This window comes from Aspergillus ibericus, assembly GCF_003184845.1.
Source record: "Aspergillus ibericus CBS 121593 unplaced genomic scaffold BO80scaffold_33, whole genome shotgun sequence".
Classification (NCBI taxonomy): domain Eukaryota; kingdom Fungi; phylum Ascomycota; class Eurotiomycetes; order Eurotiales; family Aspergillaceae; genus Aspergillus; species Aspergillus ibericus.
In genome coordinates this window covers 31,795-45,091 of record NW_020292131.1, presented here as the reverse complement: position 1 = coordinate 45,091, position 13,297 = coordinate 31,795, and the positions used below count along the sequence as shown (strand labels likewise).

Sequence of the window (13,297 nt, the reverse complement as noted above, 5' to 3'; positions counted from 1 at the left end):
ATTCCAGCCATTAATAGATAAATTCCCAATTATTCAAGGGAGGTGCAGTTAGAGATATTTCAAGCCTATATTATCATACTATCCTGCTGGAATATATTCCATTGCATGCTCGCAATCCCAGTCATGGAAAATCTCCTTCTGAATAACCCACTCACTCTCACCCCCACTTCCCGCATCCTCCCAACAACCACACATACCCTCCACGCTATCATTACATCTACACCATGGCCCTCTTCAACCTCATCTTCATGTGCATCCTCACCGTCCTCATCGCTGTATACCTCATGCCCGTCCTAACCATCCCCCTGCTCTTCGACTTATGGCCCCATCTGAACGGAAATCAGCGGTTCCTGATATTCTTCTGTGAGATCTGGTGGGTCTGCAGCTGCGTGGTGTTTGTCCTCGCGGCGAGGATGATGATCCGCGCTGTGGATGCTGAACGGATGGTACGTATTTCCAGTTGTTCGTGGTTTCATGGATAAGGTAGAGGAGATGGATGCTAATGCTGGTGTTTGGGTAGCGCATGGAATCGCTGGATTATAATGTGGGGACAGCGGGGTGGGTTCGTGTTGGGGAGCCGAGGGAATGAGATTGAACGCGTGGGGATTTCTGGGATGGAGTGGGACCAGGTCAGAGTACATGATACTATGTACATAGTACGTGCAGAGATAACCTGTGGAGGATGAGCTCAACTAGCGAATGGGCCGGATCACACGCTTTATTGGTGGCTGCACACCTGCTTGGCTGGGATGCTTGCTGAAGGATGCAAGATAAAATTGAATTCGACAAATTTGATGACTGAATTAGAAAATATGTTTGTAGATATTCTTTCAGGAGGCTCAGCATATCGAAATGGTTTCATTGATAAGAGCAGCTATCAGTATCTGCTCGAGTAGGGCTAATAAACTCAAATATTGTTCACATTTCCGCGATCAAGCCTTGCGGCTATAAGTACTCCTTAGTCTCACAAGATAGCCTCTAGAATAAGATGACGGATGGCTTAGCAAGCCAGAAGAGGGCTACTTTCATTGCTGGCGCAGTTCTTCCTGCTTGTTTTATAAATGCCAAGCCTCGGATTCCCGCCTGAGGCCTCAAAGATATGAGCCCGGATTCTGCCGCGCGGTCCCCTTAATCGGTAGGCGGTGGCTGTAATCTTACAGGGTCTCACCGCGGGGCAATTGGATTCCATGATTGGTGGGGCACGTCAGGCTATCAGGGCACGGTTTCCCCCCCAGTCAACCCCGCTCGAGACAAAGTACGTAGAAATCTGACGTGTCCTCTAGGATAGATCTAGTGATAGGGGCAAACTCCTCGTATTGGATAAACCCGCTTCTCGGTTATCAATCAGGAATCGGGAAAGCTGAGTCAGAAGTCCGCATTCAATGGATTGCCAATATTTATTCATGCCAAAGGAGGTTCCATGCCTTGTTTTTGTTTTGATTCTTCTTTTCACGAAGCCTGCGACTTAGAAAACACGATTTTCGAAATCTCACAGCAAGTCCTCCCTGGCAGTAAGTGAGTCTACACCAAGAGCAGCACCTGATTAGTAACCACCTGCAGCTCAAGTCGCTCGAAAATGGCCACGTATCAGAAAGACGCCGCGCTTCACGAGCTCACAACCAGCATTGTTACTTGTCAACCAGTCACCTCCCTTCCTGAATCTCACCGATCAATTTTGAAGGGAGCCGAGGAAGACAGCTTTGTGATCACTACTACCGACACTATCTTTCATCCGCAAGGTGGCGGCCAACCCAGCGATGTGGGATTTATGCACGTTGATGCAGCAGAGGCATCTATCTTCGAAGTCACCGGGGCACGGAAGCTGCCAGACAATCAGATCTATCATGTAGGAAAGTTGTTGGCAGCCGTCCCTCTCAACCCTGGACAGCCGATAATTCAGAAGATCGACAGTCAGAAACGCAACTATCACTCTCGATACCACACGGCGGGTCATATCATTAGCATAGCAGTGAAGCAGCTACATGAAACCATCGGACCAGTTTCCGAGTTGAAGGCAAACCATGCCCCGGGCATGGCATTTGTGGAGTTTCGGGGCCTCATTGGGGGCGAGCACAAGGCTGCTATTCAGGGGAGAAGTAATGAGCTGGTTCGAAGGAATCTCCCGGTGAATGTTTATTGGTTGGACGAAGCAAAGGCCAAAGAATCAGGTGTTGCATTTGCAGAGGGGTTTGTGATGCCTGATGATGGTGTGCTTCGTGTTGTGGATGTGGAAGGCATAGGCGCTTATCCGTGTGGTGGGACACATCTGCCCATGACGTTGGATATTGGGGAGATTGTGGTTCGGAAGATTACGAGGAAGCAGGGTATCAGCAAGATATCTTACGATATTAATTAGGGCAAAGAGGGGATCATCTATCGAGTTATTTCTTAAAGTTGGATGTGCATTATAAAAGGGCGATTGATTGTTGAGTGTTGGTGGTATGAAGACGGAGTTGACCCCTTGAGCAGGTTCCTGTCGACAAAAGAGGAACTGTTGTGTTGAAAATAAAAGTGTTGATGTTTTGTGATAATGATTACTCGCTGATGCGGAGGTACCGGAGGGAAAGGTCTGGACCAGTGTAATACGGTTCTCATTAGCCCGGGATCAGGGAATGGACCCTCAATCCCACACTCCTGTCACTACCCCACACGAAATCACACCCCCTCCCTGTTTGAGGAGGTTGACAGCAAGCTTTCTCCTATCTGGAGAACTCGGATGTAACCTTTCCCCGACCAGATAATATCTGAGGCCCTGTGAGACCTTTAGTTGGCTGGCGTGTGTTTGGGTCGGTCGGCGTGGGTAACCCTGCTTGAGACCTAGAGTTACCTACTAACTGACATTGAGTTAAGGCGGAAAGTGAAAATGGACAGAATCTATCGGACGTTTACACAGAATACCAGCAAGCCAGTGTGCTAGTGTGCTTAGGGCTGATAGGATAGGTAGCTGGTGGGTGCCCTGATACGGAAATGCACTTGCAATTAACTCATCACTCAGCTGGGATATCACAGTCACGAGATAGTCCTCGAATAGAAGATGACGGGTTAGTAAGGAGTCATCCTCGTGGTGTTGAATTCTTCCCTGCATGCAGCGAGAATGTTCCCTTGACGTCATTTCTAGAAGAATGAAAGCAATGCCGTGTATAACATTGCCGCAGAGGCATAACCGACAGCTACCGACTGCCACAGCGTCATCCCACATGGTACCTGAAAAGCTTTTAACCACATTATCAGGAACGTCACCGCCCTCGAATCAGCAACCATTGATCTGAAGTCAGCACCGATGTTTACCGAGGTTTGACACACCGAAGGCAACAGCTTTGATGTGATTTGCGGGGGTCTCCCAGTGGCGCCAATGCAGTGACAATTGGACATGCACTGAACCGCAGCCATGACATCATTGCATCTTGTCGTGGAGATGGTGGATCGGGGCCAGCATGACTCCGACTTAGTTGCATTCGGCATGAAGCCGCCGGTCGCTCCGGAGCCTCGAGACAAATCACACCGTCCCGACCGTGCATGGCGGATCCATTGCCGATGCTCTGATTAGCTGGCTAAAATCCGCAAGGACCCGCCCGGCCCGCCCCACACCCCCTTGCCGGAAATCCGGTTTGCGCACGAACGGCGATGACAACACAAGGCATCCTCAGCACTCCAGATCAGGTCTTATATCTTAAGATGGCCAGATCCCATCGGGTCAGACCACCCTCAAGTGGTATAGCATCGTCATCCCGTTCCTCGTCGATAACACCATCAATGAGATCACATCATGTTCAGCCACGAACAACCATCCCCAACTCGGTCACAACGCAGTTCCCTATCGGACAAGGCTAAAGACAGCCAGGATGATGGGGAACAAATCGCCCCCGGACTCAGTAATGGCACCGGTGTAGAGGCCCGGCCCGACGGCAAACGCGAATTGAAAGAAAACGACTGCTATGATAAACTGGCCTACTGCTGGCCCCGATGGAAGCGATGGATGTATCTGGCCGCCATTGCGGGGGTCCAGGTTTCCATGAACTTCAACACCTCCGTCTTCCCTAATGCGGTCAAGCCGCTGTCGGAGGCGTTCCACATCGGCGAACAAGAGGCCCGCACCGGTCAGATGATCTATCTGATCACTTACTCCATCGGGTGTGAATTGTGGGCACCATGGAGTGAGGAATTCGGTCGTTGGCCTATCCTGCAGCTCTCCATGTTCTTGATCAACATCTGGCAAATTCCATGTGCCTTGGCGCCAAACTGGGGCACCATTGTAGTGTGCCGTGGATTGGTTCGTTCCCCCTGCCCCCCCCCCGTCCCTTACCATGCATCCAAATGTGCTGACTGGTCTAGGGTGGAATTTCAACCGCAGGCGGTAGTGTCACCCTGGGTCTGATTGCAGACCTGTACGAACCTGAAAACCAACAATTCCCCCTCGCTTTCATCGTGCTATCCTCTTGCATCGGTACCAGCATCGGTGGAGTAATCGGTGGACCAATTGAGCGCTGTACGTCCCTTCCTCTCCGCCCCAAGCAACCCACTAACCCACCACCCAGACCTCGCTTGGCAATGGTTCTTCTGGATCATGCTCATCTTCGGCGTCATCGTGCAAATCATCATCTTCTTCATGCCGGAAAGCCGCTCTACGATCCTCATCGACCGAGAAGCCAAACGCCGACGCGAAACCGGCGAAGACCCCAACGTCTATGGCCCCAACGAGCTCAAACACCCCCGCATCTCCCTCAAAGAAGCCGGCAAGATCTGGATCCGTCCGTTCTACATGTTCCTCCGCGAACCCATCGTCCTCTGCCTCTCCCTCCTCTCCGGCTTCTCCGACTCCCTCATCTTCACCTTCCTCGAGAGCTTCTCCATCGTCTACGAAGAAGGCTGGGGCTTTGGTATCCTCGGCCAAGCCTGGGCCGTCATCCCCATCAACGTCGGCTACGTCATCGCCTACTTCTCCTACTTTCCCTGGTTCTGGCGCGACGAACACATCCGCCAAACCCGCGGCGACGATGCCCTCCCCGCCGAGCGTCGTCTCAAATGGCTTCTCCTCCTCGCCTTGTTCGAACCAATCGGCCTCTTCGGCTTCGCGTGGACCTCCCTCGGTCAAGCCTACGGCGTGCCCTGGATCGCATCCATGATCTTCTCCACCATGGTCGGCATCGCCAACTACGCCATCTACCTCAGTTCCGTGGATTACATGGTCGCCGCGTACGGCGTGTACTCTGCGTCCGCGACGGGCGGCAACGCCTTCTGCCGAGACCTGTTGGCCGGGATTGCGGCCATGTACACCACCCCGATGTACACGAATATCGGGAGTCAATGGCACGTGGAATATGCGACGACGATTCTGGCGTGTCTGTCGTGTTTGGTCGTCATCCCGATCTATATCTTCTATTGGAAGGGGCCGCAGATTCGCGAGCGGAGTAAGTTTGCGCAGACGTTGGCGTCGGATCGGAAGGCCAATATGGGCAGGCGAGTTAGTAAGGAGGATGCGGCGCCGTAGATAGTCTGATTACCACACTTCGAACGCATTGTGCGGGTGGGATATTGTACATTGGGTGCATTGTATATATATTATGTTTTAGATGATGATAGATATGACTTACGATTTCAATCCTGGCTTTCTGTCCGAGTAGTTCTCCCAGTCCCATATGCATGAGATATATATTCAAGAGCAGTATGCCCATATAACTCATCGATTGTCGCCCTGTCCTATCTTTCAACAAAACAAAACATAGTAGACACATATCATCATGCCCTCCCCAATAAAGCCTCCCTCTCCTCCACCCCATCCCCCACCCCATCCCCATCAACCCCCCTCCACCTCCTCCACCCCACCCACAAAACCAACACGCCCTGCACGACCCCCAAAACCCCATAATCGACCCCAGCCCACGCATGCCCAAAATACGCCCCCAAATGCAACGGATCCCACGCCTCCCGATACGCGATCCTGAATGGCCACGACGCCGCTACCAGCCCAAACACAACAGCCTGAGCTGCCAAGCCGGTCATCGACAACGCGGAGTCCGTTCCGTGGATCTTGCTCTGTCCGGCCTGAAGACACACGGCGAATCCAGCGAGGAAGGTGGCGATGGGACTGAGGAGGATGGTGTGTGTGGCAACGAAGGCTTCTTGGTAGCCTTCGTGGGGGAAACGGAGGAAGGGATCGATGAGTTCGGGGAGGAGGGAGATGAGGAGGATGAGGGTGTAAGTGGTTATGTAGGGGCGGGGGTTGTGGGATGGGGGACGGAGGTAGAGGGATGTGATGAACCTGTTTGGTTTCATTTTGTTTAGTTGGGGACATGTCAGGGAGAGGGTAGGGTAGGGACGAGGGAGGGGGGCGTACAGAGTGAGAAAAAGAATCCACGTGGTTAGGGTTTGGAGAAAATTCAACCAGTCCCCGGGATTGATCGGGTCGTGGATGAATTGGCCGGCGGCGGCTTCGGGGACGTTGATCATCATGTATGTCAGTTTGGTGAGGTGTTCGGTGGCGACGAGGAGGTGGGAGAGGATGTAGCCGATGGAGATGCCGGTGCTGGATTTGGTGGTGTAGAGGGTGTGCAGTTGGGGGGTGAAGGAGAGGATCGTGAGGATGATTAGGGTACTGGGGTGGTTAGTTGGGATATGGGTGGGAAGGGGTTTGGGGGGGAAGCCAACATTCGAATGGAATTGGGGACTTCGTGATATGTCATTTTGATTGAATGGGTCAATTGGAGGGGATGGTGTTTGATGTTGGGTAGTTGTCGGGTCTGTCGTGGTTGAGGTTGGGACTAGCATTGTGGCTAGCCGAAAGTGACTAGTAGGATGGTTAGCATCGGAGGAATCCCTGCTACAGCGAGCTTCAAGTTTCATGTGGTTGCATCTCTGAAGGAGTCTGATCGTTTCTATCAGTGTTGAGTAGTAAGGGACACATCTCTGGATTAAATCATATTCTTCCTACTTCTCCAGAGCAACCAACTTCCTGGCAACCAATTCAGCCAACAACTCGTCCCGATTCGCCTCGACCTTCTTCAAATCCACATTCTTAACCCACCCATCTACTATGTCCTTCAGCGCATCCACCCTTTCCCTCGAACCCAGATCAAACCGATGCTCCTGCATATCATCCAACCAGCACCTCAACGCCGGCCCCAGATGACTGATGAAATGCCCAAAGTCGCCCCCGCCGCCCAGCGTATTCGTCATGATCGGCCCGGTGAGTGCCCATCGCAGACCCAGGCCAGACGTGATGGTTTTATCTGCTCCGTCAGACCGATCCAACTGCATGGAAGAAAGGGAGTAACTAACCTAAGTCCTCCGGAGACACAACCCCCCTCGACACAAGACTATACGCCTCCGCACACACCGCCGCCTGAAGACGATTCGCAATGAAGCCCGGAGTTTCCTGTTTCACAACAATTGGATCTTTGTCTAAACTGAGGTAGAACTCCCGAGCTGCCGTGATGTATTCCTCCCCTGTCGCGGAATGAGGAACGATTTCCACCAGGGGAACCAAGTGCGGAGGGTTGAACGGATGGGCGATGAGGATCCGGGAGGGATTTCTCTTGCAGTCGGTGATGAATTGTGAAGAGGGGAGGCCGGATGAGGAGGATGCGATGATGATGTGCTCCGGGGTGTGGGCGTCGAGGTGGGCGAAGAGTTGGCGTTTGATGTCTAGTCGTTCTGGGCCGTTCTGGTTTGGTTAGTGGGGGCCAAAAGAGAGGTGTGGAGGTGGACGGACTTCTTGGATCAGGTCGATAGTTTCTAGATAAGGGTCGATGTCGGTGACGAAGGTGTAGTTTTGCATGCAGGCATCTAGTGAGCAGGTAGCATTTGGAACCGCGGAACAATACTCCTGCAAATAGTCACGGAGTTTGGCCTCCGCTCCTGGCGCTGGGTCGGTCACGATAACTCGGAGGCCTTTGGCAAGGAACAGGGCGGTCCAGCTGGCGCCGATCAGCCCGGCACCGATGACACCGACGGTTTTGATGGAAGACATGATGAGAGCTGGTTGGTATGCATTTGAGTTGAGATTGCGTAAACTATATAAGCTTGATGCTCCGGTTCGGAAGCGTGGTTTCGACCCTAATTAGGAACAATATCCCTCGGAAGGAGAATCTCGGAAGTGTTTCAGGCTTCGGGATTCGCTCGGGGATTTCTCTGCCCGGATAATATACGGACATTTTGGGTCAATCCGATGCGTTCCGTGACTCGGGACACGGGATGTCGAGGGTGGATCGGTGGATCAGGACCAAATGAAGGGGCGTGGTGCCAAGGTATAAGTACCGAGTCATGATCTGGATCGTTCCAACTTTACATCCATCTCTTCTTGAATACAGCTGTCCAGAATGACTTCTCACGAAACCATACCAAGTCCAGACATCTATGGTCCTGGGACCTTTGCGGATAAGGATTTCCTTCCCGCGCCCCAAGATGCCCGTCGTATCTTCGAGTATATTGCCAAGAGCACGCCCGGCTTCACTCAGAGCAAAGATCTTTGGAATACCGTCCAGTTCCAAGGCAGTGAGCTGCCGATAATCCCGGGTCCATTCAAGGCCCCTCTCATCGCCGCGGCCCTGCACGCCATGTGTGGAGTCGTCGCCCACGAAATCGTGCAAGATCGCGATGGCACAGCAGCCAGTACTCAACGGGTCAATGTGAATGTCGACCATGCTGCCATCTGGCTAGGTACTATCTTCGCGGCATCTGTCCAAGGCAAAGATATGTCCGAGCTCGTCAGATCACGGGAGCTACGTACCCTCTTTCAACGCGATTTCGAAGGAGACTTCATGTCATCACCCATGAGACAGCGCACTACGGCGTTGTACAAGACCAAGACTCCGGGCGTGTGGTATCAACTGCATGGCTCCCTGGATGCGGCCCCCGTCCTGCGGGCCCTAGGCATTGACCCTGAGTACCCGGCCAAGACCTCCGACGAAGCATATGAGCACATTGCTCGGCATGTCGAGCAATGGACGGCCGATGAGCTGGAGATGCTTAACATCAAGAACGGGTTCTGTGGGAGTATCTGCTTCACACCGCAGGGGTGGAATGAGACCGCTATGGGAAAGAGGCTCGCCTCTCATCCACTCGTTAATTACTCTCGTCAGTCGCACGCCATCCCGACACCACCAGTCCCGTTCCCCAAGGTCGCAGACAAGCGGCCACTGGCAGGGATCAAAGTGGTGGAGCTCGTGCGCATCATTGCCGGTCCGGTCATCGGCTCCACACTTGCTGCATTTGGGGCGGATGTCATTCGAGTGAACTGCAGCCGCTTGACAGATCTCAACGTATGCCACCATTCTGCCTCTAGTTGAGACGCCGTGTTAACAGAACGCATAGGTCCTGCAACTTACCCTGAACGCCGGAAAACGCACCATCGACCTGGACCTAACCAAAGAAGACGACAAGTCGCGACTGCGAGAACTCATCGCAGACGCCGACGTATTCATCCAAGGCTTCCGCCCCAACGTCATCGCGCGGAAAGGTTTCGGAGTCAACGATCTTCTCGAGATGGCCGGCACCCGGGGCAAAGGGATCGTCTACGTGGAGGAGAACTGTTATGGACCGGACGGCCCGTACCACGAGCGACCGGGGTGGCAGCAGATTGGCGATGCGGCGTCAGGTTCATCCTACGTTATGGGTCGCTCTCTGGGTTTCAAGGATGGGACGAGCATTCTTCCCCCACTGCCTATCTCTGATATGACCACGGGGCTGGTGGGTGCGTTGGGTGCTCTGATGGCGCTGCGGGATCGGGCCCGACATGGCGGTTCGTATCGGGTGACGAGTTCGTTGGTCAAGGCTGATGCGATTGCCTTGGAGCCGGAGATTGGGCTTTACGCACCTGAAGTGGTGGAGAAGAGTAATCAGCTGTTCAAGTGGGGATATATTGGGCCTTCCTTGTTTGTCACGGAGATTCTGCTCGTTGTTATGGATGGGTGGAAGAGGGTGTTTGCTCAATACTTTGCAGCTGGGCCGGAGTCGGTCTTGACTAGCTTCCCGGAGGGGCCATGGGGTCACATGGAGCTGCTGAAACCTGTGGTTCAATTGAGTGATACACGTGTATCGCCTCGTTGGTTGACACCGTCGGTTCCGAACTGTTATCATCCTCAGAGCATCGAATGGCTTTAGCTCTTGAGGGATCAACTTGTGACTGGGAGCTGAGTGAGATATGCGCTGTAATGTTCACTTTGGGTCTGCATGTGCGGTAGCTTTTATTAGATATAGAGTTTCTCTCTGAGACCTCTTGAATCAATGCTCTGGATAGAGGTTATCCTCTAACTCCCAGCTTCCGGCTGGGGTATCGCCATTTAACTGCGCAAAGAACATGGGCCAGTCGTTCCAATCGAACGAATATTGCTCACCCATCGCCAAGCTATACGAGATGGGTTGAGGGTCTTGTCGATCCATGGCTAGATCCTGCATGAATGTTTGGTCCTGGTCACCCACGGACACTTCCCCCGGGGCATAGTCTGCTATCAATTTGAGAACCGAGCTACACCTCGAGGCCAAGATAGGATGTTCTTCATGATCTTTGAGAATGTCGCGAGCCTGCTGCAAGATGTCCTGCAGACGAGCATCTGAGAAGTACTCGACTATCTGTGGGGATGATTTGGCTGCCAGCAAATTCGTTACAGCCATGTATACATCTGACTTTGTTAACACGGTTGGCTGTTTTGAAGAGTACGACTTACATGAGACAGTGTACCAATGAGATGGTAGGATGTAGGCTTGTTTTTGCTCTGGTGAGTTTCGGCCGATGAACTCAATCATATCGGCGGCAGCTTTGGTGCAGTTCAATTGGCACTGGAAGACGACATGAGGCATGATCTGGTCGTCTGTATACAAACCGCCTGGGGGATTCTCTGGTCTTTGTTGGTGGATTTGTAACAGCAGAAGTCTGAAAAGGAGGAGTCGGACAGACAGGTACCTGAACAGAAGCGCCCATCGTTAGTGTTAATCTACCGCTGGATGATCAAGTACAAACCGGGCACGTAGAACATTCGCCTCCCGAGTGATATGCTTGGTAGGCGTCGGGTCTTCAGCATCCGACGGCATTTGGAAGAAAGGGTGGAGGCTACGGGCCCAATCGTTCAGCGCGGAGTCAATTCGAAACAGGCTCGCAAATTTGTCGAAGAGTGATGAGCTTTGCTCTGTCTTGGTATCGCCGACGATGTAGAAGGTTTCCAGAACGTCTCCGATGATGTAGTGCAGTCGACAGAATGAGATATAGAAGTTGACTTTGGATGGTAGTGCTATGTTGGCAGTATCGCTGGGCAGGGTCAGGGCGTTCAGCCCTTTTTTGGCAACTGATTGGGGGATTTTAAGGGCGCACCCGAAGGTCATGGAACAGATTCTGACTGCCTTAGTTATGCATTCCACCTTCACGGCGTATCATACCTGTCCAAAATCACACATCCATTCCAAACCTGACGGGCTAGGTCCCGCTCCTTTGGATTCTCCATCGCCTCTGTCGTTTCAGGAATATGTAACCCCAGCTCCTGGGCAATATGAATGGCCATTCCAATATTTCGGAAGCATCTCTGGGGCTCTCTCTCGTGCTGTTGATATACCGCCGTGAGCAAGAGGATCTGGATGATTTCGAAGTTGTACATTTCCATCACGTCGTAGGTCATCAACTCTTGGGCTCTGGTGAAGAAGACGGGCGAAGAGTGATCGCGGGAGAGGGGGGGCTCGCCCTGAGAGGCAACACACGATGTAGCAAACATCAGATTCAATAAGCAATGCAGAACCCTCTCATTCATCGCCGGTTCTCCATCTTTCACCCATAGAGTCTCGTATGCGCTTTCAATGGCCGGCCGATCCAGCCAGGGGTAGGCGCTGTCAACATAGTCCCAGTACAGATTGAAGAGGATATCAGCCACCTTTCGTGGGGGAATGGAATACTGCAAATCAGGTGCTTTTCGTGGGGCTTGTCTCTGTAACCGTGGCAGTCGTTTGAGCGCTTTGGGCAAGCCTCGACTGCTGTTTTCTTGTGTGTTCCGAGGAGTGCCTTCCGGTAGGATATGTACTCCACCGGATGCGCCAAAAAGACTACCACTCGGTACATACGAGCTTGCCCGATCATTGTCATCCGTTGGGAGGTCATTCATTGGACGTTCACTCATATCCCCTGACTGCTCTGTGCGGTCTATGGCTGTCCTCTTTCGGGCACGAGAACTGTAAAGCATTAACCACGAGCAACCCAGCAACGTGCCAAACACTTACACAACCGGAGAATCCCCGCTATCAGTCTCCCGATATACACAATCCGGCGAAGCTCCTTTCCGTTTCGCACAAGGCCCGCATACTACATCAGTGAGAAATTGACCACACGCCAGGTCATCACGGGCTTACTTGGTCTGGCACCATCGCATTTCGTCTTGCGAGCTTTGCAAACATTGCAGGCGACGTTGATCTTGACGCGTTTCGGCCTCGGTCCTCGAAGTACCTGCCCTGGTGGAGAGGACTGGCTGGTCTGGAAGGTGAACATCATCTTGGATGCCGGAAGAGACACGATTTCCTTTCCGAGTTTTTCCCGGATTTCGGGTATTTTAGGATGATGTCATTGCTGTTTCCGTTCTGAATTAGGCATTCCGATGGTATGTTTATGTAAGTTAACACTTCTGCCTGAGGAATCAGGTATCGCTAAGAGTGACGAATATCGGAATCCATCTTTATCTTTCACGCAGTTCCTTGACCAGACAGCTCCCTTTTAGTCTACTTTGAAACCTCTCACATAGGATACCAGACAGACATACCTCCTGACTGCTTCATATGTCGCCAGTCTTCCTCGTCCTGCAAGATCGGAGGCCATGGAACGACCGGATGCCAGGGCGAAGTAAGAGAGCCACCGCGATACGTGGGGAGAACTTATTAGACCCTAGCTGCGGTAATTGGTGGATGATACACTACTAAACATAGGGTGGCGTCCGTTTCAATGGCACGAGAGACATCCGGACATGACAGGCGGAGCTAGTCGCAAGTCACCTATCGCTGTCATATCTCACATCACATCATTCTCATAATTGCCAAGGCACACATCGCAGAATGGAAAGTACAATTTCTCACGATGCAACTCTTCACCCAGAGTGAATGCTACGCATTAGTCCTGCACTGTGCTGACCTAGCGGTCATCCTCACCGGGGAGAATTGCCATCAAGGTTGGGATCTGGATCGGACCTTGGGGTTTAAGCAATTCTTATGACTGCAGCTTACCTAGCTAGACTACTCATGGAGCAGATGCGCCACACCTATACCGTTATTCTACGTTGGAGCTAAGGCATGACGAGAACCTGGATAGCACGCAACAGATGATGTAGTATCGGTC

General features: G+C 52.4%; 8 protein-coding genes across 8 annotated transcripts; 4 read left to right on the top strand and 4 right to left on the bottom strand.

The window, feature by feature from the left end:
* Nucleotides 1–224: 224 nt before the first annotated feature.
* Nucleotides 225–760, top strand: BO80DRAFT_436626 (uncharacterized protein; the record flags this gene model as incomplete). Its single annotated transcript, XM_025720965.1, has 3 exons — nucleotides 225–446; nucleotides 521–558; nucleotides 658–760. The coding sequence occupies 3 exons, from the start codon at nucleotides 225–227 to the stop codon at nucleotides 758–760; spliced, it is 363 nt and encodes a 120-aa protein (XP_025573041.1).
* A 519-nt stretch (nucleotides 761–1,279) lies between these two features.
* Nucleotides 1,280–2,554, top strand: BO80DRAFT_411742 (putative alanine--tRNA ligase). Its single transcript, XM_025717987.1, has 2 exons — nucleotides 1,280–1,511; nucleotides 1,561–2,554. Exon 2 carries the CDS (start codon nucleotides 1,577–1,579, stop codon nucleotides 2,354–2,356), a length of 780 nt encoding a protein of 259 aa, XP_025573040.1. The 5' UTR covers nucleotides 1,280–1,511; nucleotides 1,561–1,576; the 3' UTR covers nucleotides 2,357–2,554.
* A 399-nt stretch (nucleotides 2,555–2,953) lies between these two features.
* Nucleotides 2,954–3,613, bottom strand: BO80DRAFT_427089 (uncharacterized protein). Its single transcript, XM_025719918.1, has one exon. It carries the CDS (start codon nucleotides 3,460–3,462, stop codon nucleotides 3,115–3,117), a length of 348 nt encoding a protein of 115 aa, XP_025573039.1. The 5' UTR covers nucleotides 3,463–3,613; the 3' UTR covers nucleotides 2,954–3,114.
* Nucleotides 3,614–3,678: 65 nt separating this feature from the next.
* Nucleotides 3,679–5,605, top strand: BO80DRAFT_427088 (MFS general substrate transporter). The gene is made up of 3 exons (XM_025719917.1): nucleotides 3,679–4,270; nucleotides 4,333–4,486; nucleotides 4,536–5,605. The coding sequence occupies exons 1-3, from the start codon at nucleotides 3,767–3,769 to the stop codon at nucleotides 5,486–5,488; spliced, it is 1,611 nt and encodes a 536-aa protein (XP_025573038.1). The 5' UTR covers nucleotides 3,679–3,766; the 3' UTR covers nucleotides 5,489–5,605.
* Nucleotides 5,606–5,736: 131 nt separating this feature from the next.
* BO80DRAFT_411736 (uncharacterized protein) lies at nucleotides 5,737–6,735 on the bottom strand (the record flags this gene model as incomplete). Its single annotated transcript, XM_025717986.1, has 3 exons — nucleotides 6,646–6,735; nucleotides 6,335–6,592; nucleotides 5,737–6,259 (listed from the first exon to the last, which is right to left on the bottom strand). Exons 1-3 carry the CDS (start codon nucleotides 6,678–6,680, stop codon nucleotides 5,737–5,739), a joined length of 816 nt encoding a protein of 271 aa, XP_025573037.1. The 5' UTR covers nucleotides 6,681–6,735.
* A 153-nt stretch (nucleotides 6,736–6,888) lies between these two features.
* On the bottom strand, nucleotides 6,889–8,045 carry BO80DRAFT_386729 (3-hydroxyacyl-CoA dehyrogenase). The gene is made up of 3 exons (XM_025717025.1): nucleotides 7,709–8,045; nucleotides 7,276–7,660; nucleotides 6,889–7,226 (listed from the first exon to the last, which is right to left on the bottom strand). Exons 1-3 carry the CDS (start codon nucleotides 7,964–7,966, stop codon nucleotides 6,925–6,927), a joined length of 945 nt encoding a protein of 314 aa, XP_025573036.1. The 5' UTR covers nucleotides 7,967–8,045; the 3' UTR covers nucleotides 6,889–6,924.
* Nucleotides 8,046–8,289: 244 nt separating this feature from the next.
* On the top strand, nucleotides 8,290–10,211 carry BO80DRAFT_495285 (alpha methylacyl-CoA racemase). Its single transcript, XM_025723931.1, has 2 exons — nucleotides 8,290–9,257; nucleotides 9,310–10,211. The coding sequence occupies exons 1-2, from the start codon at nucleotides 8,316–8,318 to the stop codon at nucleotides 10,096–10,098; spliced, it is 1,731 nt and encodes a 576-aa protein (XP_025573035.1). The 5' UTR covers nucleotides 8,290–8,315; the 3' UTR covers nucleotides 10,099–10,211.
* Nucleotides 10,212–10,218: 7 nt separating this feature from the next.
* On the bottom strand, nucleotides 10,219–12,463 carry BO80DRAFT_457050 (Zn(II)2Cys6 transcription factor; the record flags this gene model as incomplete). The annotated part of the gene is made up of 6 exons (XM_025722206.1): nucleotides 10,219–10,616; nucleotides 10,662–10,897; nucleotides 10,955–11,323; nucleotides 11,368–12,129; nucleotides 12,196–12,277; nucleotides 12,325–12,463. 6 exons carry the CDS (start codon nucleotides 12,461–12,463, stop codon nucleotides 10,219–10,221), a joined length of 1,986 nt encoding a protein of 661 aa, XP_025573034.1.
* Nucleotides 12,464–13,297: the final 834 nt, after the last annotated feature.